At 43.6% G+C, this 24,901-nt stretch overlaps 1 protein-coding gene across 1 annotated transcript in view; it reads right to left on the reverse strand.

The window, feature by feature from the left end:
• GALNTL6 (polypeptide N-acetylgalactosaminyltransferase like 6) overlaps positions 1-24,901 on the reverse strand; it is a 1,483,691-nt gene that overhangs the window by 196,677 nt on the left and 1,262,113 nt on the right. Inside the window, exon 7 of the mRNA XM_068269254.1 lies at positions 7,960-8,077. Coding sequence (XP_068125355.1) covers positions 7,960-8,077 — 118 coding nt within the window. The remainder of the gene's footprint in view (positions 1-7,959; positions 8,078-24,901) is intronic.

Consider the following 24,901-nt stretch of genomic DNA (forward strand, 5'->3'; position numbering starts at 1 on the left):
CCAGGATTTTCAAGGGGGGGGGGGATTCCTGAAAGGTCTCCTTCAGCCACACACAACACAGTTTAATAATATGGTGGAACATCATGCTGGATACACACAATGCAATTTCCGACCAACAGGTCCTGACAATTATTTCCTAAAATGTCCGATCAGCTCCCGATCGACAACGGGATCGATCAAGAGCAGTTTGGATAGAGATAATAATGATGACAGCCAACATTTCTAATGAAGGGGAAAGTGAAGCATTCACACAGCAGGGCACAGGGCTGTGCTCATACCTGACTCTGTTAAGTTCCCCAGAGCTGCTCCATGCTCTGTACACACGCTACTGCTCCATCCAAAGTCAACTGTGGCAGGGAAAGAAAGGGTGTTAGGTGGCACATAGTGCAGGCAGGAGCATGGTGCTGTGAGCTGCATGATGTCTGCAGATATAATGGTGTCTCAACTTGTGCCTATCCCCAGACACTGCACCGGTCCTGGTCTGAGGGGGGGTTCTGGGCAGCTGTAATCCCCCCCCCCCCCCGCGTTTGCCTATGCAAGGGGCCCACCTGCCACCTTCTTTGACCTTAGTCCACTTTGGCTAACCAAAAGGACCACAAGGTAGTCTAAATCTACCACCTTGCCTAGGACCCCATTACATGTTAATCCCTCTCTGATCACTGGGGTGACAGTTGGGGGCTCCATGCTGTGTAGACATAATGAAGCTAGCCTAGTAACACCTTTTGTTACTGTGTTAGGGGTGTTGGAGGGACAATGACAATACTCTTCTAACGTGATGATAGATTATGCCTAGAGGTACATGTTAAGTAAATTCACCCAATTTTTATTCCAACGTGACATGCAGGGGAACAATAGTAGAAAAGATTTTGGTTAGCACTCCAGCTTCTCAGTGAGCAAAAAGTTTTTATTCTCCAATTACATGTCAACACTTAAGTTAACAATTGTTTCGGGCCATCAAGGGTCCCCTTCTTCAGAACAGTGCAGCACTGTTCTGAAGAAGGGGACCCTTGATGACCCCGAAACAATTGTTAACTTAAGTGTTGACATGTAATTAGAGAATAAAAACATTTTGCTCACTGAGAAGCTGAAGTGCTAACCAAAATCGTTTCTACTATTGGACTGTCTATTGGATGTGGCTTGACATCCGTGGTTATGCACCCAAATACTATGGAAAGGTGTGCCTCTCCCCACCATTTATCTTGAATGCAGGGGAACAAAGCCAGTGGCATTATTGGAATGATTCAATAAGATATATTCCATATTCCATTCAGCTAACTGTTCTGACTTCAGATAAGAAAAGAACCACTAAACAATATCTCTAGATTCTTAATTTTCTAATATTACTTTCTTATTTGCCACCTTTGGGAAATTCCAAGTTTAAACTTCCCAAATAAAAATACTAAGTGACTTACTGTAGTAAAAATAACAATGAATACATTTCCTTTTTTCATAATAATAATCCTAACATTTGTATAGCGCTTTTCTCCTGTTAAACTCAAAGCACTCACCTTGCAGTGTTAAGAAGTCTTGCCCAAGGTCTTCTTACTGAATAGGTACTGACCCTAGCCAGGAATCAAACCCTGGTCTCCTGTATCAAAGGCAGAGCTCTTAAGCCAGTAGAAAAAAATCTCTGGTCTCCCAGAATGCTCTGGGAGGTGAATTCTGCATAATAAACAGCCTAGGCTAAGCCTCAGTGGGAGGGCGGGGTTACATTCCAATATAATAATAATTTTCTCCCTGGGGACTCATAACGCCTTGACCCTGCATTATGCAGTCTCAAAGGCTCGGGAAAAGAGGTGGGTTTTTAGCCTTTCCTTAAAGAAAGCCTGAAGCCTTAAAATGTACCTATTTTTATTGCAGGATCCTCTTCAGCCTTGAGATATAAGATGATTCGCCACTTACCGCCGCAGAACGAGTTCTTTATGCCCCCGAAATCCCCATGGCAAAAATCTCTGTTACTTCCTGGAGGAGGCAGAGCTTTGTGCAGTAGCTCTGCCCCTGCTCCAGTCAATCTCAGCCTTGTCCCGCCCCCTCAGCCTTCTTTCATTGAGAGGGGTGAGGAAAGGCAGAAATCATCTTTCATCTTAAGGCTGAAGAGGATCCTGGAATAAAAAGAGATACATTTTAAAGCTTCAGACTCTCTTTAACCTCCTGAGCGTTACGCCGCTCAGAAGGTTTTGCACTATCAGTCCCCCCCCCCCCCCCCCCCCACACGCTAATTTATTTGTTTTATTATTTTGCTTTATTTGTTATTTATTTATTATTTTTAATTTATTTTGCTTTATTTGTTTAATTGTATCCATTACATACTAGCTAGCACTAGGCTAGCTAGTATTGTCTGCCGGCACCTCCGGAACCCCCCGATCCCCCCCCCCCCCCCCGATTGCCTGCTGGATACATTACCCTGCCTGGATCCCGCGATAGGTGCAGCCTCCCCGATCGGCTCCAGTTTTCACTATGGGGAGTATCGTACATGACGTCATGACGTCTTGACGTCACTGACGTCATTCGTAGGCCTGATCCTCCCCATAGTGAGGACCCGGAGCTAAGTGAGAGGCTGCTAGATTGCTGGATCCCGGCCTGGTAATGTATCTAGCGGCAAATGGGGGGCTTGCAGCCAATCGGGGGGTGCTGTCAGACAATACTAAATAGCCTAGTGCTAGCTATTATTTATGGATACAATCAAACAAATAAATTAATTCCGGCGGGTCCCGATCGGCAGGAAAACCTCTGCAGCGGCATACCTGACACTGTGTTGGGCATACCGCTAAGGAGGTTAAAGCTGTCCAGAGAAGGAGCCTCTCGCACTGATTGTGGAAGTGAGTTCAATATATAGCTGAGTTCAATATATAGCTAGAGGAAGTGTTTCTGCTGCTGAAACCAGGCTATTTAAAATATAAGTGGGTATCCTGAATAATTTCCTGCATAATATGCATAACTATATGTCGTTATAGTTCCTCTTTAGCACTCAATTCCATGTGCATAACCTGCTTACTTACTGATGATGACCAGTATCCCTACGTTACATTCATTCAATGAAATGCTTGCCACCACAGGTGCATTATTTATATAGATAGTTTGTTATATTTGTCCGATTTTAAAAAATATATGAATCTGTGTCAGCAGAAATGTCTCTCCATACCAGTCATCTTCTGGAAGTGCAAGATATCTACTGTTAACACAGATGAAGACAGACAATAATCCCGGGGTCAGAGTACATTAATTAGATGAATCCAGTAGTATTGTGAGAGCTCAGAGTGACACATTTGTCTTCACACCAACTGTCAGTAAAACAAATCCTGCCCAGGCAATTTAGCACCTGACTTTTCATGCTGTTCCCATGGTTTCAGTGCAAGGCAGAGCTGACCAGATTCCAATTATATGCTCTTCAATGACATATTACAATGCAGTCGGAAACGGGGCAATTTAAGGGAGTCTAGTAGAAAAGCCAAGGATATAAGTAATGATTTATACACCTGAACTGTCTGAAAGTGAAGTGGCTGAATTCAGAACATTTCCAGAATGCAGAAAATAAATGGAAATAGCACTTTCCTTCCGTTCCCGTTTCTTTTTTTTATGAAAGTCGGGGGAGTTTTACTCAATAACGCTTAAATGTCTCCTTCTAAACTATTTCACACGCAGTATACAAGCGCCAGCGAATGGCACAGTTATGCCTTCCAATATCTGATTATGCAAAGTATTGCTTATTTGTTAGTGGCACGCTGTTACAGACTGTACGAACATATGCATCGTTGAGTATTATGAGTTACATGCTTTATGACTACCTTTACAATGGCGTATATTAGCATATGCTCGCATAAACAAATAATACACCAAACATCCTATAATTGGTAGCAAAGCTGTAAGAAAAGGAATAGTGATCGACTTGCACATGTTTGTACTGTGCATAAACTCTTGAACTTTTTTCAAAACATACATTTTTAGAAGTCCATTTTATAAGACAAAGAGGAATGTGTGAACTGCCCCAATTCTTCAGAGCCTCTAATTTATCTCTCTCCCTATACAATATTGGTGGCTTGTTTGTAAAAGTGTCCAGGAGAAGAGAACAAATGAGTGCTCTTCTTGTGCAAACTTTCTGACTTTTCCACTAAAGATTTTTAGAGGCCATCTTGGTAATGTTTGAGCGAATTGCAATGCCCTTATTGCCCTCTTCTCTGGGATCCAAAGCTCCCTTCTGTCCTTATCGGACTAACTGCTTATCTGCCTGCCCACTGGCTGTTCTCTCTTCTACTATAATACAGAGAAATCCAGTTAGGGAAGAGGAGCTATATTGTAATGACGTGCTGTTTCCATGTGCACAGCCCTCTTCATCTGTCATGGCCAGACTCAGTGCCCATTACCTGGTCTTTGTGACGTTTGACATCACACATGTGTATACAGGGTTGTTGTGTACAGCAGGAATCATGACAGCCAGAGGTACTTGTGAATACTGAAACAGGAACAGTAGCTAACAGCTCCGCTACCTTGGCTGCATTACCCTGCATTAGTAGTGATGATTGTAATTAGCTAATTATGAGTACCTGAAATTTTGTGTACATTTTCGCAATTATGGCCATATGTAATTACAGTTAGGACATTAAGAAGATTTTGTATAGTTCACTTGCAATTTTGCATAATTTTTGTGTAATTTCCTGCCGACTTTAGCAGTTAATAGCGAAGCCTCCGTACATACTATCCTCACCGGAATTACTACATATGCGAAGGGGAATAGTGGGAGCGAGTCTAAAACATTTTTTTTTCAAAGAGATTCATTTTTGAGTAAATTAATTTTAAAAATGCAATTTCTCAAAAACTACAAGTTTTGTTTCTGATTTTTTTTTGGGGGGGGGGGGGGGGTTGCTTTTCTATTAACCACTAAAGTCGACACAAAATTACATGAAAATTAACCAAAATTGTGGTTCCTGATTTTATTTACAAACACAATGAATTACGCTTTTCCCCTCAAATTTTGCATTACGATTTCGCATTGTAATTGCAAAATTACGATTATGTCAAATTTATGTTCATCACTATGCATAAGAGTAAGAGGAGCCTATACTTGCCAGGTGATATTATGTGGGCACTTAAGTTTTGAGTGACACAAAGAGGCCAAATGTATTTTGGGGAACTAAATGGGTGTGTTTGTGTCTTGAGGAACATAAGAATGGGCATTTTTGCTCTGGGGGACATAATGGGGCACTTATTATTTCTGGAGGACATAATGGGGGGGACTGGATATTCTCAATGGGCCACACTCACTTTTGCACCTGGACACTGTGGACAATTATCTTGCCTTGGCCCCCAGTGTCATATAACTCTGGTTTGTTCGGTAGTGGCATTTTACTTATCACCATTGCTTCAGTTGAAAATCATGCAGGCCAGTTGTAGTGACAATATACGTATGGAATAAGCAAACATGTATTTAGAATATAGAATAAGGAATAAACTCCAGAGAGATCTGCCATTTGGATTATGAATTCCAAGTTAGACATGCAGGTTGCGGCAGGGGGGCAGTTAACTTACCCTTTTTCACCACATTTAATGCATGCGCTTCACATTGCGTTCCATCTCGTATGATCTCTCCAATGCTTCCTACTTCAAACACACCTCTGGGCCCAACTATAGTGGCAGGGGCATTCCCCTGTAGTTAACCCTCTGCCTTCAGGATTTTGTTGCTTAAAGGGGCACTACAGCGAAAAGCTGTAAAATTTAAAATATGTGCAAACATATACAAATAAGAAGTACATTTTTCCAGACTAAAATGAGGGGATTCTAACCAAGGCTTTTACTCTTTATAAAGATATTCCTGAAAAAGGATTTAAACAATTATACCGTCCAGCTTCCCTGCTCCCTACACAGTTTTTTTTTGGCCGTTGGACAGATCAACTCACTAAGTGCTTTTGAAAATAAATATATCCCTGAGAATCCCCTATAAAGAGATGGACTAGTCCAAAACCTGTCACTTCTGTCAGATTTCTACTACCTACTGTAAGTGACAGCAACATAGGAGAAAATATCCAGACAAATGGGGTTTTCTCAATGAACCAAAGTTCTCTTTTATTCTTCAATATAAATCTTCAGAAAGCAGGTGATAAGCGTAGATATGACATCAGACCATCATTTCACAGAAAAATGCCTGACACGTGTTTCGCGGCCATAAGCCGCTTCCTCAGAGGCACATCACAAACAAAACATCCAAGTCTAGGACTTAAAAGCACCAACATGATCTGAAGAGGGTGAAGAGAAACACCTACAGCGCCGATCCCAGTGTGGATGGGCTGCAAGAGACCTCTTGCAGTCTCTTGCAGCCCACCTACACTGGGATCGGCGCTGTAGGTGTTTCTCTTCACCCTCTTCAGATCATGTTGGTGCTTTTAAGTCCTAGACTTGGATGTTTTGTTTGTGATGTGCCTCTGAGGAAGCGGCTTATGGCCGCGAAACACGTGTCAGGCATTTTTCTGTGAAATAATGGTCGGATGTCATATCTACGCTTATCACCTGCTTTCTGAAGATTTATATTGAAGAATAACAGAGAACTTTGGTTCATTGAGAAAACCCCATTTGTCTGGATATTTTGAATTGTGGAATTATACTGTTGGGGTGGAACCACACTACTTTTTTATCTTGTCAGTGATAACATAGGAGAAAAGTAATTTATGGCTCATTTTACTCTGGAAAAAGTGTACTTATTATTTGTATATGTTTGCACATATTTTAAATTTCACAGTTTTTTGCTGTAGTGCCCCTTTAAAGAGAACCCAAGGTGGGGTTCTAAGAATGAAATCTGCGCTCAGAGGCTGGGTCTGCTTATATTGCCTAGCCTCTGTTTTTATTTCAATCCCCCTAAGTTGCCCCTGCGCTCCGCTCGCCCCCATAAATCACAGCCGCGCTGTCGACACGCAGCGGGCTGTGTTCACCTTTGTCCTGTCACTCTCCGCCGCTCCCCCGCCTCCTCCATAGCTCCGATCCCCGCCTGCATCCCTTCCCTCACCGCTGATTGGAGGGAAGGGACGTGGGCGGGAACCGGCGCTATGCAGGAGGCGGGGGAGCGGCGGAGAGTGACATAGCAGGGGGAACTTAGGGGGGATTGAAATAGCAACAGAGGCTGGGCAATATAAGCAGACCCAGCCTCTGAGCGCAAATTTCATTCTTTGAACCCCACCTAGGGTTATCTTTAAGCATGGCACCTCAGCCAGCGATAACATGTATTAGGCCCTGTTCACACTTATCTAAATTTTTGTGCTTCATACAGAATTGCGGTTTCACATTCTTTGCACATGGAATATATCTTGATGGCATTGCATCCGTCCTAAAGTTTCAGATATTTTGTCCATTATGCAGTTTTTCTGCATTTTTAAATTGCTCAGCAGTGCTGCTTTTTCCCTATGTGATGTGCGAATCACGATTAACACATATCAATGGGAAAGAAGAAATATAGCAATTTTGTGTGAAAAATTGAACCTGATTTTTATTTAATTACACACATTCTTCTCAAGTAAATGAACTTCATTGGTATGCATGAAAACAATTGCAGTCTAAAAATTTGCATTTAAAAGCATGCAAACATCGCAAAATTGCAGAGGAAAAATCAAACCACTAACAAAAAAAAAAGACACAAACATTGTCAAAACACATTGGACATGTGAAAAAATGTGGAAAATCGCATGTAGAATTCCTCTGAATGCTCCCCAACTGCTAAATAAATATACCAATAAGGAAAAAATGATAAAGTAGCAAATGGAAGAACACCACAGTAAAGCTTCCAGTGGCTGTATTACTGCTATTTTATAAAGAGTGGTAAGAGAAGGAACAGAGTTAATGCAGCAATAAATCTATATTGGTGCATTATCCATGCCTTTATAAATCTGCCCCATAGATGTCACAACAAGCTAAATGGCTGTCATGTGATACATTTAATTTAATTTTATATTTCTGATATACAATGGTTTAAGTCTTTACCTTGAATGATATCTCATATTGCTCTCCTCCCCAGATTTCTAAGCCAGGATCATAGCCTCCCAGTTCCCAAAACCACTTCCGGTTAACAGCAAAGAGTCCACCAGCCATCACAGGTGACCTGAAAAAGAAGGATTCACAGATAGATAAGCAGAAGTTGGTTACTTGAGTCGATACAGTACAATAGTGTGTAAATTTCAGTTCACATAGGACCATTCTGGGCAGCACAGTGGTGTAGTGGCTGTAGACTACGATACATACACTACACGATGCATACATAGACATATGACTATGCTAGAGATTAGATTGTGAGCCCCTCTGAGGGACAATTAAATGACAAGACAATATACTCTGTACATCGCTGAGGAAGGTATTGGTGGTATATATAAATAATAATAAATTCTGTGTGCATATTTGACATTTTGAAGATGACAGCATAAAGCTTAAAGAGACTCCGTAACAAAAATTGCATCCTGTTTTTTTATCATCCTACAAGTTCCAAAAGCTATTCTAATGTGTTCTGGCTTACTGCAGCACTATCTACTATCACCATCTCTGTAATAAATCAACTTATATCTCTCTTGTCAGACTTGTCAGGCCTGTGTCTGGAAGGCTGCCAAGTTCCTCAGTGTTGTGGTTCTGTGATGCATCTCCCCCCTCTCTGCACACTGCCTGTGTATTATTTAGATTAGGGCAGCTTCTCCCTTCTCTCTTATCTTTTACAAGCTGGATAAATCCTCCTCTGAGCTGGCTGGGCTTTCACATACTGAGGAATTACATACAGGCACAGCTGTCTGCACTCTGCAGGAAGAAACAGCCTGACACTTCAGTGGAAGATAGCTGCAGGGGGAAAGAAACACACAAATGATCTCTTTAGATTCAAAAGGAAGGGTGTATACAGCCTGCTTGTGTATGAATGTATTTTCTATGTGTGGACATACTGTACATCAATCTTTAACCATTTTTAATGCGGCGAGGAGCGGAGAAATTGTGACAGAGGGTAATAGGAGATGTCCCCTAACGCACTGGTATGTTTACTTTTTTGCCTCTGATATTTAACATGAAAAGTAGGAAAATGTTTGCACAGCTACTTAGACATTATTTGTACATTGTCTTTTTAGAACACTTGGGTATTGATAGTATTCCTTTAAAATGAAAACTCATTAGTTGCAATACATATGAGAGGTATCAGAGGGTTGACTGACTATCGGTAAAATTGCTATCTGGCCACAGAACTTTTACCAATACTTATGGCAATAGAGTGGTTACCTATGTACAATTAGAGCAGCTCGTGGTACATAAGTAACGCTTGCATTGCATCGCTAATACACTTATTCCATTTAGCCCAAGTTGCACAATGCCTGCTTCTCTATTGCCATGAATATTGGTAATTACGAGAGCAACTGATTAATAAAAATTGAAAAATAGAAACTTCCTTATTTTAGTAGTTTTGTATTTATCTCGAAGTCACTTCATCTTTCTTCTTGAATTGATCAGAAAGAACCTTTGAAGGTCCTTTCTAGTGACAAAGTGACCGTTTGTACAAACATCTCTTGCTCTCTGCCTTTTTAGCAATCAGCTCCAGGCTGAATTTACTTGGCAGATTGCTGCTGTATTTCACCACAGAGACTTTAAGCTGTACAGCCTCCTGCTTCTCTACATCCTCTCTTCGGGCCTGATGCACATAACTGCAGTAATTTTGCTGTGCACAGACAGCACACGGCAATATTACTTATACTCCCACCAGCAAGTACTGTGAGTTAGGCTATTAGCGAGACCCGTGGTACTCGAGTAGCATGACCACTGCTATGGTAATGCTCGTTACTAATGAGAGTTACTGTTGGTAATGCTTGTTATCGTACCAATGGTTAAGCTAATCGAGTATGCAGGTAGCACTAATAGACAAGACAAGACAAGACAAGACAAATAACATTTATATCGCGCTTTTCTCCTGGCGGACTCAAAGCGCCAGAGCAGCAGCCACTAGGGCGCGCTCTATAGACAGTAGCAGTGTTAGGGAGACTTGCCTAAGGTCTCCTACTGAATAGGCTGGCTTACTGAACAGGCAGAGCCAAGATTTGAACCCAGGTCTCCTGCGTCAGAGGCAGAGCCCTTAACCATTACACCATCCAGCCACTAGCTTAACTTGCGGTACATGCTGGCAGAAGTAAGGGTAATATTGCCGTGCATTGTTTGCGCAGTAGAAGCTTGCTTATCTCTGGCTAATCCCTAAATGTAATCATTGCCGCAAGAATCTCTCAGGGCCCATTCACACTAGGTCGAGTAGCGGCTGTTTACCGCTAATCACCAAAGTGCTAGCTCTTTTTAAAGCACTAGTGCAATAGTATCTATAAGGCAGTAATCTCACTGCCGCGATTGCAGCCTATTGCGGGCATTTCGTGTTTAGCGGCAATCGCAAATGCGTTACATGCAGCATTTTTTGGCGATTCGGGAGCTAGTCGCGATCGCTCATCAAACGCGGGTTTGTACAGTAATTTTACAGCAATAATCATGGTAAAATCACCCGTGCGTTTTGCCTGTGCGTGAATGAGCCCTCAGCCTGTGTGATAGTGCCCCCCTCCTTTTCTGCTGAAGTGACTCAATTACTCTATTCAGCACAGGGCGGGAGGAGGGAGCAGAATCAAGACACAGGCAAACAGTGCCACTTGGCCAGCAATGATTACATTTGCCAATTAGCCAGAGATCAGCAAGCCTTTACTGCTTCCTGCAACATAAGTAATTGTTTTTACACGCAGGGGATGCTTTCCGTTTTTTTTTTTATGTAACTAAGAGTAGTTACTGAAATAACACTAGTATTGATGTATTATGCAAGGGTATGAATATCTGAACATGTTTCCTGTAATTATAACCTGCACAGCATCTATCAGACTCTGGCCAGTAAGGAACATCACAGTGGCAACACTAACAATTACTAGGCACTTGTATTACAAGATAGTAGACCCTGATGATGGTCCATCAGTTTCGTACATGCAAAACCAGCACCCTGAAAAATGGGCACCAGAGATAGGTGCTAGTAGAATATCGGTAACAGTGCAGATATTCTACTATTAGGCTCTATGTAACTATTAGTGGTCGCAGTCTGTACAGCGTTGCCCAGGCATCTGCTATTTTATCAGGCGCCTTCGAGGCCCTATGGCGGCACCCAATCTTACCCAGTGCCTTCGGGCACCCAAATTTCACGTGCCTCATAAGTGTGCTGCTTTGTGCAACAGTGTGTTCAACAGTGCTTAGCCTCTCTGCATTTTGTGGTTGTGCCACGCAGGGAAGTCTGGTCGGTTTGTCGTTTGTGCTGTGGAGCTGGGTTGTCTTCAGCCATCTGACTCCATCATTAACTAGACAGAATTACACATGCTCTGGTAAGACATTTTACTTACTTACTGTTTTTGAACTGTGTATCTAGCTGGCTGCTCAGACTTCAGCGTTAATACTGACAACTTTCTTTCTAGCAACACATTAATTCATTTCTGTACCAGTTTGGGGATGGCTAAGCTGAGAATCAATAAAAAGAAAAAAATACAGCAATAAAATATTTTCTTCCTGTGATATGCCTTCCAGTCAATTCATCTGCAGCTCAGAGGGCAAACATGAATTTGGTGGTTTGTCTGCTCCCACGCCAACTGTACTGGCTCAGCTCTAAATGAGACTGCTGGAAATACGTACAATCATATTTTGATTATGCTCTGATCTTGGTGACATTCACTGTCAATTTTGCAGTGGTGCTCAGAATAAAAACGGAGGAAGAACAGTGCACAGCTGACAATCAAGGGCAACAAGTTTGGCAGTCGTACAGATCATCAAATGTCTTCCAGCTATCCCTGCGTCTCATTTTCCTTTGTCAGCAAGCTCCGACTTTAATGTAAAAATGGCACGATAGATCTTAAAAGCTGGACAGATGGCTACCTTAATGGTTTGCTGGTAAATAGCAATTGCTTCTACTGCAATCATTTTACTGTGGTTTGCTACGGAGTAATAAAAGCATGGGATTCCACAGTATTGGTTGATCAGATTACCTTTTTGTTTTGCTTTACAGTGTCCTGTTTAAGCAAACCCTTTTAAGATCTTGCATAACTGGTAGAAAAGCTGTATACTATACACACATATGACATAAGCAACACAGGCTGCTCTCACTAGCAAGGCTTTGCTAAATCCCAGCGTTTGCTAGTGCTAGGTTTGTGTTCCTGGATTGGACACCTACATGACCGGATTTGTGCAGAGGCAGCAGAGGCTGGTGCCTAGGGCACCTGGAGGGCAGGGGCATCTGGCTCCCAAGCAACATCAGCTGGAGTACTGTGGCTGCAGTTCCTCGCCATACTCATGCAGGTGCAGTATGGCTGTGCCTGCGCAGGCAAGGTGCGCAGGCGCAGTACAGTCACGCTCCCTCCCCCGTTCCTACAATAGGAGGAGCACATCCACGAATCAAATCTGATTAACTTGTTGTATATGTTCCTGGGTCCCTTGAGCAGCAATGGTGTGGCAAGGAGGACACGGGAAGCCTTTGGCCTATTCATAGTCTACGCTCTACTTAGGTATCTGATTTTACTCTTATTTTTCATCTTGGGTACAATTTAAAGGAAGCCTGAAGTGAGAGGGATATTGATGATTGCATTTTCTATTGCCTTTTAAACAATGCAAATTTCCTAACTGTCCTGCTGATCCTCTGCACTACTACTGCTGCTGCTGCTGCTGCTGCTGCTACTACTACTACTACTACTACTACTACTACTACTACTACTACTATTACTACTACTACTACTAGTACTACTACTACTACTTGTAGTGTCGATCTATGCTACTAACATTGTTACTGGCCAGTGTCGCCCTCAACACTTTTGATTTTTCTCAGAGATCCCTTTGGCAGGATATGCCTACTGGTATCTCCAATTCTATCCAACTTTAACAGCTAATCAAAAACAAACAAACAAACAAAAAACTTTAGCAGCTAAACAGCTAAGAAATATTAGAAGATTGTACCGTTTACTACTTGTACATTTTCCATTATGTAGAATGAACTCATAACTTGGCAATCCAGCAGCGATATACAATATATTTGCTCTGGACTTGTTGGAAAGAGACAGATAAATAAACCACTCCAGGGAAATAAGATCCCCAGAGATTAATTTATTAGTCTATTCATACAGAGAGTATGCTGCAGTGGCGAATGTATAGGAAAAAAATCTTTTTAAGAGCTTAACTGTCCACGAGATTATCCCGTTTATTGCTCAGCAGATGCCATCACAGTTCCATAAAAGATTGTATTTGCTCTTTGTATGGAACTGAGATAGCATATATCCAGGGCTGATCCTGGACTTTCTGCTGCCTGAGGCAAAGATCGTGAAGGCGCCCCCCCCCGGGCCCCAGGCACCCCCCTCCTTAAAGCAAAATTAAAGGCGGCGGGCTCATTATTGTCACGGTCACGGGCGGCAGCACTCAGTGACCGTGACTATCATGGCATTGGCGGGCAGCGGGCGAAGGCAGCGTGACTCCAGTTACTTCCGTTCCCGCCCGGATTCTGCAGGCGGAGGCAGGCAGCGCAGCGGAGCAGCCAGGACAGCCTCACAGTCAGAGGCCTAGTACTAGTAGGCGGCAGAGCTCACCTCGGAAGTCCGCATGGTGGGTGGGCGTGGGCCGTCACGCAAGTGGCAGGGCTGGCGCCGCCGCCGCGGCGTCACTGTGCACACAGGAGGCCAGGGTCACTCACCGATGCGGTGTGCTGCCACTGCCAGGCGGATTTACAAGCCCTACTCCATAGAGCCAAATTAATCCATGCCATGCACTGATGAGGATCAAACAATCCGAAACAGTCTGTATGCATGTTGGATTATTATGGCTCTGTACTTATTAACAAGCTGACACATCATTGCATTCCAGCGGTTCTGGAGGTGTGTTTAGCTTCTAATGGTGGCCATACATGGTACAATTTTCCAATTAGATAATTTAGTTCGAATATTCTGTTAGATCGAATATAAAGATTTTTCCAGCATGTCCGATCATTTTTCCCGGAAAAACGGGATAATCGTTCGAATTTCTTGATCGAAAAAAAAAAATATTTTCAACTTTCATTCAATTCGATCATTTAGATCGAATAAACGGGAAAATCAAACATTTTTATTGTACCGTGTATGGCCACCATAGGGGTACAATGGTTAATTTGCATATATTCAGCAGTGATGCCTGGGAGACATCTCGAGCTCACTCCAACCTGAATTATCGCAAATTCTTTCTGTTTTAGGAAAGCAAACTTTTGTTTTTCTTAACATCTTAGTAAGGGGGCTTTTAGGACCATTGTAGTCCCTTACACACCCCAATGAGTTCTGGGTCACCATGAGCTTGCTGGTTAGTATGTGCCTCTCGGATTTACAAGCCCTACTCCATAGAGCCAAATTAATCCATGCCATGCACTGATGAGGATCAAACAATCACAAAACAGTCTGTATGCATGTTGGATTATTATGGCTCTGTACATATTAACAAGCTGACACATCATTGCATTCCAGCGGTTCTGGAGGTGTGTTTAGCTTCTAAGGGTACAATGGTTAATTTGCATATATTCAGCAGTGGTGCCTTGGAGACATCTCAAGCTCACTCCAACCTGAATTATCGCAAATTCTTTCTGTTTTAGGAAAGCAAACTTGTTTTTCTTAACATCTTAGTAAGGGGGCTTTTAGGACCATTGTAGTCCCTTACACACCCCAATGGGTTCTGGGTCATCATGAGCTTGCTGGTTAGTCTGTAACTGCCAGGCAGGGGAGACTTCGCTGCAGCACTTGAGGCGGCCACGCAGCAGGGTTGCCAACCCAATTTCTCATTTTCCCTGGACAAAATGGGCAAAAAATCTGGACACCCCAAGTTTTGGACGGACAGGGGGTGGAGTCAGTAGCTGGCTTTTAGGCAACTTCTTCTGAATTTTGGGAGGAAAGAAACATAGCTGAAGCAGGTGATTACTGCATAAGGCTCATGTAAAATATCCCTCCTGAACTTGGAAGACTTGTTTCCCCATAAAATAAACATGATGCCAGTGCTATATAAAGACATAATAATAATATGGTAGGATATTAGACTATAGCTATGGTAGGATTAGATTGTGAGCTCCTCTGAGGTCAGTCAGGGACATGACTATGTACTCTGTAAAGTGCTGCAGAAGATGTCAGTGCTATATAAATACATAATAATAATAATATGGTAGAACATTAGACTATGACTATGGAAGGATTAGATTGTTAGCTCCTCTGACAGTCAGTGACATGACTATGTACTCTGTAAAGTGCTGCAGGAAATGTCTGTGCTATAAATACATAATAATAATATGGTAGGACATTACACTAGGACTATGGCAGGATTAGATTGTGAGCTTCTCTGAGGACAGTCAGTGGCATGACTATGTACTCTGTAAAGGGCTGCAGACAATGTTAGGGCCATACAAATACATAATAATAATATGACAGGAAAATAGCGTATGACTATGGTAGGATTAGAGTGTGAGCTCCTTTGAGGACAGTCAGTGTGTGTGTGACATGCAGCCCTGCCTGGCTCTCAGGCTTCTGCATTATGTCACACACACTAAGGTAATACAGGACTGCATACTATCACTGTTTGTGGAAGATGCAAAGTTTATATATCCCCAGGCAGCCCAGAACAGATGTCACACACATTTTCAAAGTTCATACCTGGCTCACTGCTCTGTGTCTGATTGCTGTTATCTGTGTTATCTGGGGATAGACGCTGAGAAGACAGGGGGGCATCGGGGGCTGAAAGCTAACAGTGCATGCTGCTTTTTTCCTCTTTGCCCTACAGCTGCTTCCTGGATGGGGTTGGAGGGGGCGGGCTTGCTGGCTGCCTGACTCTCATTGGCTGAAGAGAGGCACCAGCATAAAAATCAGCGTTACTGATTGGAGGGCGGGGGGGGGGGGGGGGGGTAGGAGGAAATAGAAGCCTGAGGCTTCTTACGGAGCTGCCGCCCGGAGATCCAGCTGCCCGTGGCTGCAATGCGCAAACAAGATCGCGGCAGTGTTGACATTTTTAGAGGGACGCATGTGCCTAAGTACGGATAGGTACGGACAGGGGAAATTTTGCATCATATGTACGGACTGCCCGTACTTTGACGGACGGTTGGCAACACTGCCACGCAGGCGGGCGGCAGTAGCCGGTAGGTTACAGTGACACTCCAGTCTCTCCTGAGGGCGGCAAGAACCAGGTGCAGGCACTTCCTCTTAATGTCTGGTGCCGCCCCTCCACTTCCTGCCGCCTGAGGAACCCGCCTCACCCCGCCTCATGGGCGGGCTGGCCCTGCATATATCATGCAATAAACGGGGCAATCCCACCATCAGCTGAGCTCCCATAATCATTCTTCTATTTGGAGTGTCTTTCCATGTCTGGCAGATCATAGTGCATTTATGGGGAGCCCTTGGCTAGATTTGCTTTATTTTTTCATAAATCCGAGCCCAAAGGAGATATTGGCTTTAACGGTCAGAACATGTTTTGTGTGAATTGTGTGAGCAGAGTTGTAACTTTGTTTAACGTTTTATTGATCGGAAGAAAAAACATATTTATCTCTTTTAGCAGCTCTGTTGGAATCCTGGGTGACCACTCTGCCATTGCAAAAGTACAATTTTATTAAAGTTGATACGAGATTAAACTTGGGGTCATTATCAATGACCTCTTCCTCACCTATATTCCATAGTCAATCCCCTCCCCCCATACTACCTCCCATTAGCTTCTAAGGTAGCATAGCCTCTCCTCTCATTTATTTAACTACCTTGTCACTCCTGGTGCCAAAATCGCAAGTGCTTTTGGGAGCACCTCGAATCACAGAAGTACAAACATGCAGAAATGCATTTGCATTCGCGTTTCTGCGGCTTCTGTGGTTGCGTTTTTAAGATGGTGGTAGCCTGAATTTGCAGGTACCCACTTATCAGCTAGGTAGTACTGTTGTACTTTTTGTTTATAATGCCGTTGGTGCAATATACTCAAAGTTTGTTGCTTAGCTTGGCTCCTTTAGAGAACATCCTAGCCGAAAGAGAATTGTTAAGCATTACTTACTTGTGGCTTCTTCCAGCCCCCAGTAGTCTATCTGGTTTAGTACTTCAGTCAGTGCACTGCTAGCCCCACCTAAAGATCCCCAACCAGCACTGTGGTTATAGGCTTCTCCACATTCATATCTGTGTGCCTCTCACATGGCCAGGACTGTGCTTGCATGGTTTAAGTAGTAGTGAACTGAGCAAGTGCAGAATGCTCCTGGCCATGGGGGCGCAATTGAGAGAAGTAAAGCTGAAGCTTGCGATCACAGCTGTGGTCGGGGATGTTTTGGAGGGGCTAGCGGTGCACAGGACCGCTACCACTGAGGCAAAAGGGGCCCCCAAACGCCGCCGCCACCCCCCAGGTCTGTGTGTGCCTCACTTCCTTGCAGAGTTCTACACAGACAGAACTTTAGTTCTCACCAGTCACCTAGAATCAGCTAGCAGCAGAGAAGCAAGTGTGCAGTGCATCTGTCAGCAGCGCGGCTCCCCCATAAGTGACTTCCTTGCTCACTTCCTCATCAGACCTTTTGATTCCCACGGCACCCGGAGCCCAGCATTAGAGATGGCAATGGAGAACAAAGGAGCGGCTCAATCTACAGCCTTTCGAGGGACTTCCTGGAAGTGAGCTGCTCTTTCATGCTGGGGGCCGCAGGGATCAAAAGGTTTGACAAGAAGCAAGCATGCCAAGGATGGATGGAAGGCACTTATGAGGGGAAGCCAAAGATCTGAAGGTCTATTGGACAGGACTTACTGCCTAATGGCTGCTGCTTTCCCACACATGCTCACCTTTCTCTCTCATCCACTCAGTAGGGCCAATTCATCCTGACTGAGTGTAGGGGGGGGGGGGGGGTGATAGGGGGGCCCTAGGTTACTTTTTCCCTGGGGCTCCATTGGAACTTGAACTGATCCTGCACAGGAGGGCAGCTAAACTTTTCTCTTTTAGCTCAGATGACTTTTACCGCTGAACACCAACACACTATTTTTAGTAGTTTACTTTGATAGGAACTGATTTATATTCTCCAATACAGGGATCACTTCAGGGCATAACTACAAATCATGGGGCCCTCCAGCAAAACTTTGATGACACCCCCCAAGGTTCACACCCTTTCCCTTGCCTACCCCTGGTGACTCTCACAGCCTGTGGGGCCCATATTGCAAGGGACATAAAACAAGTGTGGACATAATACCATATATACTCGCATATAAGCCGACCCATGTATAAGCCAAGGTACCCACTTTTCCCTCAGAAACCAGGAAAAAGTGATTGACCCGTGTATTAGCCCTGCCCCAGTATATCCCCCTCCATAGTAGCTAGATGTGCCTCCAGTACAAGTCAGCCCCTCTCCCTATAGCCAGGTGTGCCCCCAGGATGATACAACTGTCTCAAGACACCAGTAGATGGCAACATAGATATGAGACACAGTGATTGCCACACAGGAAGAACACCCAATCATTGCACAGCTGACATGTTGCTTGCATGTTCCATTCTACAAGTCAGGGGATACAGGTAGTCTTGAGCAGCACACTCTGCACACCATGTTGCAGTGGATGGGGGGAGGGGGGGCACAGACACAGCAGGGAGACAGCTGGCAAGAGCAGGATCACTAGTGCACAATCCTTACGCTCATCTGCCAGTAATGAAACCTGCTCCACAATCTGTTCTGCTCCACTGACTGGCATATAAGCAGAGGGGGTAACTTTTCAACACATTTTTTGTGTTGAAAAATTAGGCTTATACGCAAGTATATAAGGTAATCATCACAGCCATAACAAGTGTAGCCTCAAAAACACTTGTATTGGTGGGAGGGAAGTAGTAGTTGGGGCCCCCTTACAGCTCTGGGCCCCCCTGTGGTTGCAGAGGCTGTTCCCCTGTAGTTACGCCCATCATCACATGTGACACATCAATTGCACAAAACAAATATTGCACAGGCTGGAGGAAAATCACTGGTCTATTGAACGCTATAGCTCTGCCAGCAGCAGCACAGTGTGCTTTGGCACAGAGGATGACTCATCAAGGCCCGGTGTTATACGTTTTCAGGTGATTATTTTTCCTGTGACTGGAGTTCTCTTTTAATGGCAGTCTGCAAAGCTGAACACTATCCAGATGCTTGGCTGTTCCTCATATTTAGCTTCAGCTGAAAAGTCAGCAGATGATCTGAAGAGAATAACATAAGACTGATTTACTCTCTAGTGGTTTCATTGTGCTAAGCACTGTGTTCCAAAATGAATTAAAATAATTCAGATGTAAAGTTAATCCACTTTTTAATTCTTGTCTACACCCGTCTTGTCTTTTACAATTACTTTATGGAAAGTTAGTGAAGTCTGCTTACATAGAAGATTAGACAGAGGCTTTTTGCATTTTAATTGTTTTTGAGTATTTTATGCAACCTAACCTCCATTTCATTTTTATGTATTAGGAAGTTATGTATTTTGATCCTGTTTAGAAGTTAGTGACAAAACCAAATTAAAGTGTAATGGTGCTGCGCCTGTCTCTAAATGATTGCTGGGAGCCAATAGCAACTCATTAGATGCTGCCGTGGTGCAATTCTCTATTATTTAATCACGATGCAAATTCCCAAAACATATTAATGGGATGGCATTTCTCATATAACTTCATGTCACAGCAGCTGATAATGGACGGGCAGCGCAATCCCCTCTGACATCATAGAAAATAAAAATCTAATAAAAAATACTTTTTTTTTTGCAATTGCTCTGAAGCTAAGCATGTGTGTGTGTATTTATATGTGGTTAGGTTAGCTTAAAGGGTACCCAAGGTGACATGTGACGTGATGAGATAGACGTGTATGTACAGTGCACAGATAACTATACTGTACAGTACTCCTTTCTTCTTTTTGTGACTAAAAGAAGTAGGCCCCTTTGACACTTACCATGTTTTGTCACTTCCACCTAACCCACTTCATCGCAATGCAGGGATGGATCTGGGGGGGGGGGGGGGGGCAGGCAGGTCTCTTGCCCCAGGCGCAGATTGTTGAATTCTTAAAAAGGCGGCAAAATTTGGATGGGGAATGGCAGTTTAGGCGCCAAAACCTGACCTTTAGGCGCCAAAACTGGATGGGGAATGGCAGTTTAGGCGCCAAAACCTGACCTTTAGGCGCCAAACCTGACCTTGCCCCAGGCGCAACTTGGTCTAGATCCGTCCCTGTCGCAATGACCATTAAAGTCAATGGAACATAGCACACTTCTTGCAATGTGCTACAAGTGCTCTAGCTAATGCGAAAGCTGCAGTGTGTTGTCACATATCACATAGGACACTGCAATCAATGAAAGTCAATACTAACATAATAAATTTAAGCTAATTGGTAGAGTAGGTCAGCAGCATCAAGGGTCACAACATACCAGACAGTGAGTCTTCCTAGGGTAAAAATAAATCAATACAGCTTTATTGTCAGTCACAAGTTAACAATGTCCAGAAACAACAAGTAAAAACCACCAATTTAGGTATACAGTAATCACACCGTAGGCACAGCCCAAAATGTACAACCTTTTGAGTCTGTACCAATTCTATCTCAGGCTTCTTGCCTTCTGCAGCCACACTGGCTTGTGAGTGACACCCTGCCATGGCCTAATGGCAGTCCTGTGCCACTCACCTTTTCCAGGCTTTACCAGTACTGGAGTCCAACTACCTCCTCCAGCACTTTCTCATCAGCAGCTTCCATGCTGCTACAGGCCTGGCAGCAGAGCAGGGACAAGGTCCTCCAGCACCCAAGGCTGAGGCACCAAAGTGCGCCCCTCCATCCCTCCCACCCCAGCCGTCACACACTGATTGCTATTAGACTAAGAGGGCCACAGGGCCCACAACCTCCCCAACACCTTAATATCTAGTTATCTGGCTTGCAGTCACTGCTATGTATCCCCTTTTCTTATTTCTTTCTGCTTCATACACAATTAGGAATGACAACTGAATGAATTGTGCGCCCCCTCCTACACTGCGCCCTGAGGCTGGAGCCTCTTCAGCCTATGCCTCGGCCCGGCCCTGCCTGGCAGCCCTCTTGGCTGCACAGCCTTTCCGGAGCCTTCTTGCTCCACATACAGCCCACTGCATACTGAGTGATGCAGCTACTTAAAGGGACTCCGAGCAGTGCAGAAACTATGGAAAGATGCATATCATTTTAAAGCTCTCTTTCTCCTCTTTCCAATGATATATAAACCGCCGCCCTACGATTGAAATTTCCGCGGCCGCGATTTCAATCGCGAAAATAGAGAAAACTAAAAGGCGTAGGGCGACGATTTAGGTGTCGCCAGAAAGAGGAGAAAGAGAGCTTTAAAATGATATCCATCTTTCCATAGTTATATTGTATTACACAGGGCGACTTTTTCCTAAAGTCAGCAGCTCCATTTTGCTGAATGGAGCTGCTGACACTGGGGAAAGTGTCGTCCTGTGTAATACAAGTAACTATGGAAAGATGGATATCATTTTAAAGCTCTCTTTCTGGCGACACCTAAATCGTCGCCTTACACCTTTTAGTTTTCTCTATTTTCGCAATTGAAATCGCGGCAGCGGAAATTTCAATCGCGAAAATAGCGAAAACTAAAAGGCGTAGGGTGGCGGTTTATATATCGTTGGAAAGAGGAGAAAGAGAGCTTTAAAATGATATGCATCTTTCCATAGTTTCTGCACTGCTCGGAGTCCCTTTAAGCCATTAACACAGGTGAGTTTGTTAACCCCCTCTCTGCCAGACTCAGGCCTGGACCTGGAGGGGTGGCGTGTAAAGCCCAGCGTTCTCCCAATACACGCCAGCCCTGGATCCCATACTAATCTACAGGATAATGTTGTTGCTAAATTGCAACAACAGTCATCATTATCCAGTACTTTTCCATCCAAAACCAGACCAGAATCAAGCAGACATCTGCTCTGACCATCACAGCCGATACTGATCTTATAAATGACGTGCTTCCTGTCCACCAGTAAAAACAAACCTTTTGCAACGTAAAGCATGGCTGCAAAAGAGATATGGAAAGTAGAAGGTTCTATTAAATAAACATAGCTAAGCCCCCAAATAGCTAAAAAGTTCTGTAATGTAGTATTATGAAAAGCACTCAGCATAACCCACCAGAAATGAGCAGAAGGGTGCGACTTAATAAAGGTTGTTTGCTGCACGCAAATTGCATTGCACCATGTGTAAAAGGACCCTCAAACATCAGACATGCAAATGTCAGTTTCTCTCCAATCAGGACCTAGTTGGACTATAGCGTAATCCTCACTGATAAGAAATTACTGCCATAAAAAGCTTTCCTGGAAGAGACTACCTGCTGAGGGCAGAGCATGGTCGTTTCTAGCTCCAATGAGGCCCTCGGGCAAAAGTAATTTCCCCCTCCCCCTGGTCTCCCCCTTACTTGCATTACCGGCTCCCACACCACAAGTATAAATGGTAAGATGTTCTTCCCAGTCTCCCCTATGGTATAGATAGCCAGAAGTATCCCCCAGGATTAGGCCCCAGTAAATATAGCCAGATGTTCCCCTGTTTTAGGTAGACTACCCCCCTCCCGTATACAAAGCTAAATGTGCTCCCAGATTAGGTAGCCTCCTGCCTTCAGCAAAGCTAGCTAGATGTGCCTCCAGATTAGGTAGCCTCCACTCTCCAGCATAGATATCTTGATGTTCCCCCAGATTAGGTAGCCTCCCCCTCCAATAAATATAGCCAGATTTCCCCTGTTTTAGGTAGCCCCCCTCTCCAGTATAGATGTGCCCCCAGATTAGGTAGCTAGAAGTGAGGGCACAACTCACCTGGCATTGATGACTTGAGCAAGTTTTCTCCACTTCGTACAAGCTCAGTGTGTCCTCTGACTCCTCAAGCGCCTCAGTAATGAGAGGTGCCACTAGAGGGTGCCAGACAGGATACGTCTCAATGTCCTTGCAGCCACACCTTCATTACATGCCGTGGTGGCCCAGCAGACAGTATACATTTTATATGGGAGATGCTTGGAAGGCGGGGGGCGGGGGCTGTGGGTTCTAGAGCCATTACACTCTAGAGCTCTGCCCCTCTTGCTTTACTTGTAGCGCTGGCTCTGGTGCAGGGTAGTGATAAAACAAGTAAATACTTCATATATTTTATCTTCTCTGGCATGAGAGAGACAGTACAAGACTAAAATAACTGTTTAGCTGATATACAGAAAATAAAACTATGGGATTCTATAAAAAAAAGTAATTTTAGGAGTAGGAGGATAGATAACAATCTTTATCTCATTAGATTATTTCAGTGTGGATTTCCTGTAGGAGCAATAACACAGATACAGTGTACGTTCTGTATTTAGCCGCAGCTGTATCTCTGCAATCTGTAAACACAAGTCATTCAGTCCATGAGCCTTCTGTGTAGAAGGGTGAGCATTAAGCTCCCCAAGGACATGAAAGTACAGTAGGAAGATACGTATGGTACTATTTTTTAAATTGATTGTGCCATTGTTGTGCACATACCTTTCTTCTAAATGATCTTTTTTTATGCACTAAGCTCTTGTATCAGTCTTCTCAGCATAGGTCTGAATCTAATTGGTGGGCCATTTCACACAGATAATATGATTTACAGCCTATGTTCTCAGCATGTGGTACATGTACCCCAGGGGGTACTTATGTTTGGCCCAGGGGCTACTTGAACTTGCTAGGAGACAATTCATTATAATAAGTTATTAGATTAAAACATGATAAATCATATGTAAACAAACCGGGATTCCCATTTTGTTTAGTTAATTAAACGCAAACGAGACCGTTGTTAATTAAACGCATAAGGGGATGTTTACCAACCATGCATACATAATTATGAAGCATTCCTAAGAAATATATATGCTAAGGGATACTTGAGATGATTTTACCCACAACACTGTCTTTTATAAAGGGGTAAAGGCTGTGATTTTGCTGAGTTACACTGATTTTTATCATTTTGACTAACGATGGAAATGCAGTTTTTTTTTAAATCCTCCATTATATAGACACTACCATTCTATGTATAGATTTCTTTCTTCCATTTCCACTTATTATCCTTTTAGACAATAAATTAAAGCGGGATTAAACATGATATTCGATAAAAATGTGTTATCCTTCTTTTTATTACCCATAAAGTTACCATATTTGTATCTATAAAAAAGTATTCACTGACAAACACCCGTTTTCCTCAGAGTTCAGAGGCAACCCACCCCAAGACAAGGGCTCAACAGCAGACAGGAAGTAGTCCAGTGCTTTCTAGGGCAGCGGAGGTCAACTTGCTTGCTGGCAGCTCAAAGCAGACTATTCAACAGCAGGGACACATCTGCACTAAAACTACCCCCACTCCATCTACCCCTTATGCCTATAGGCACTGAATCTCCTACTGGAATGATGTCCCATGTATGGTACTAACAAATGTGTGTGTGTCTATCTATCTATCTATCTATCTATCTATCTATCTATCTATCTATCTATCTATATTGGTTTATTTCTTTATTTTTTGCATAGTACCATGAAAGATGGTCAGTCAATAATAATAATAATAATAATAATGCTCAGTATTGCTGCACTTCAGGGTCGGTTTTCTGAAAAGGCCACAAAGACCCGGGCTGCAGCCTGAGGGGGCAGCTGGACAATGGACATGAAAGAGGGGCAGCTGGACATGGAAGGGAAGGATACAGATTGAAGAAGGAGGCTGCAAATTGGGAACAATACATGGAAGTGCTACTGTACACAAGTATAGTGCATGAATAGTACACATGGAATAGGGAGGATGCACATGGAAGGGGGGCGATGCTGCACAAAAAAGGGAAGGAACAAGGAAGTTGGTCCAGTGGCACTAAAAGTTTAGTTTATGCAAAGGATATTCTTAGCATTGTGGGATATGCCAGGTAGTGTAAACAGACAAGTCATGTCACTAGATATTGGGGCAGAAAACCACAAATATCCCCATTAAATATACTGCAATGTATGT

The sequence above is a fragment of the Hyperolius riggenbachi genome, chromosome 1 (genome assembly GCF_040937935.1).
Source record: "Hyperolius riggenbachi isolate aHypRig1 chromosome 1, aHypRig1.pri, whole genome shotgun sequence".
In the NCBI taxonomy this organism is placed as follows: Eukaryota; Metazoa; Chordata; class Amphibia; order Anura; family Hyperoliidae; genus Hyperolius; species Hyperolius riggenbachi.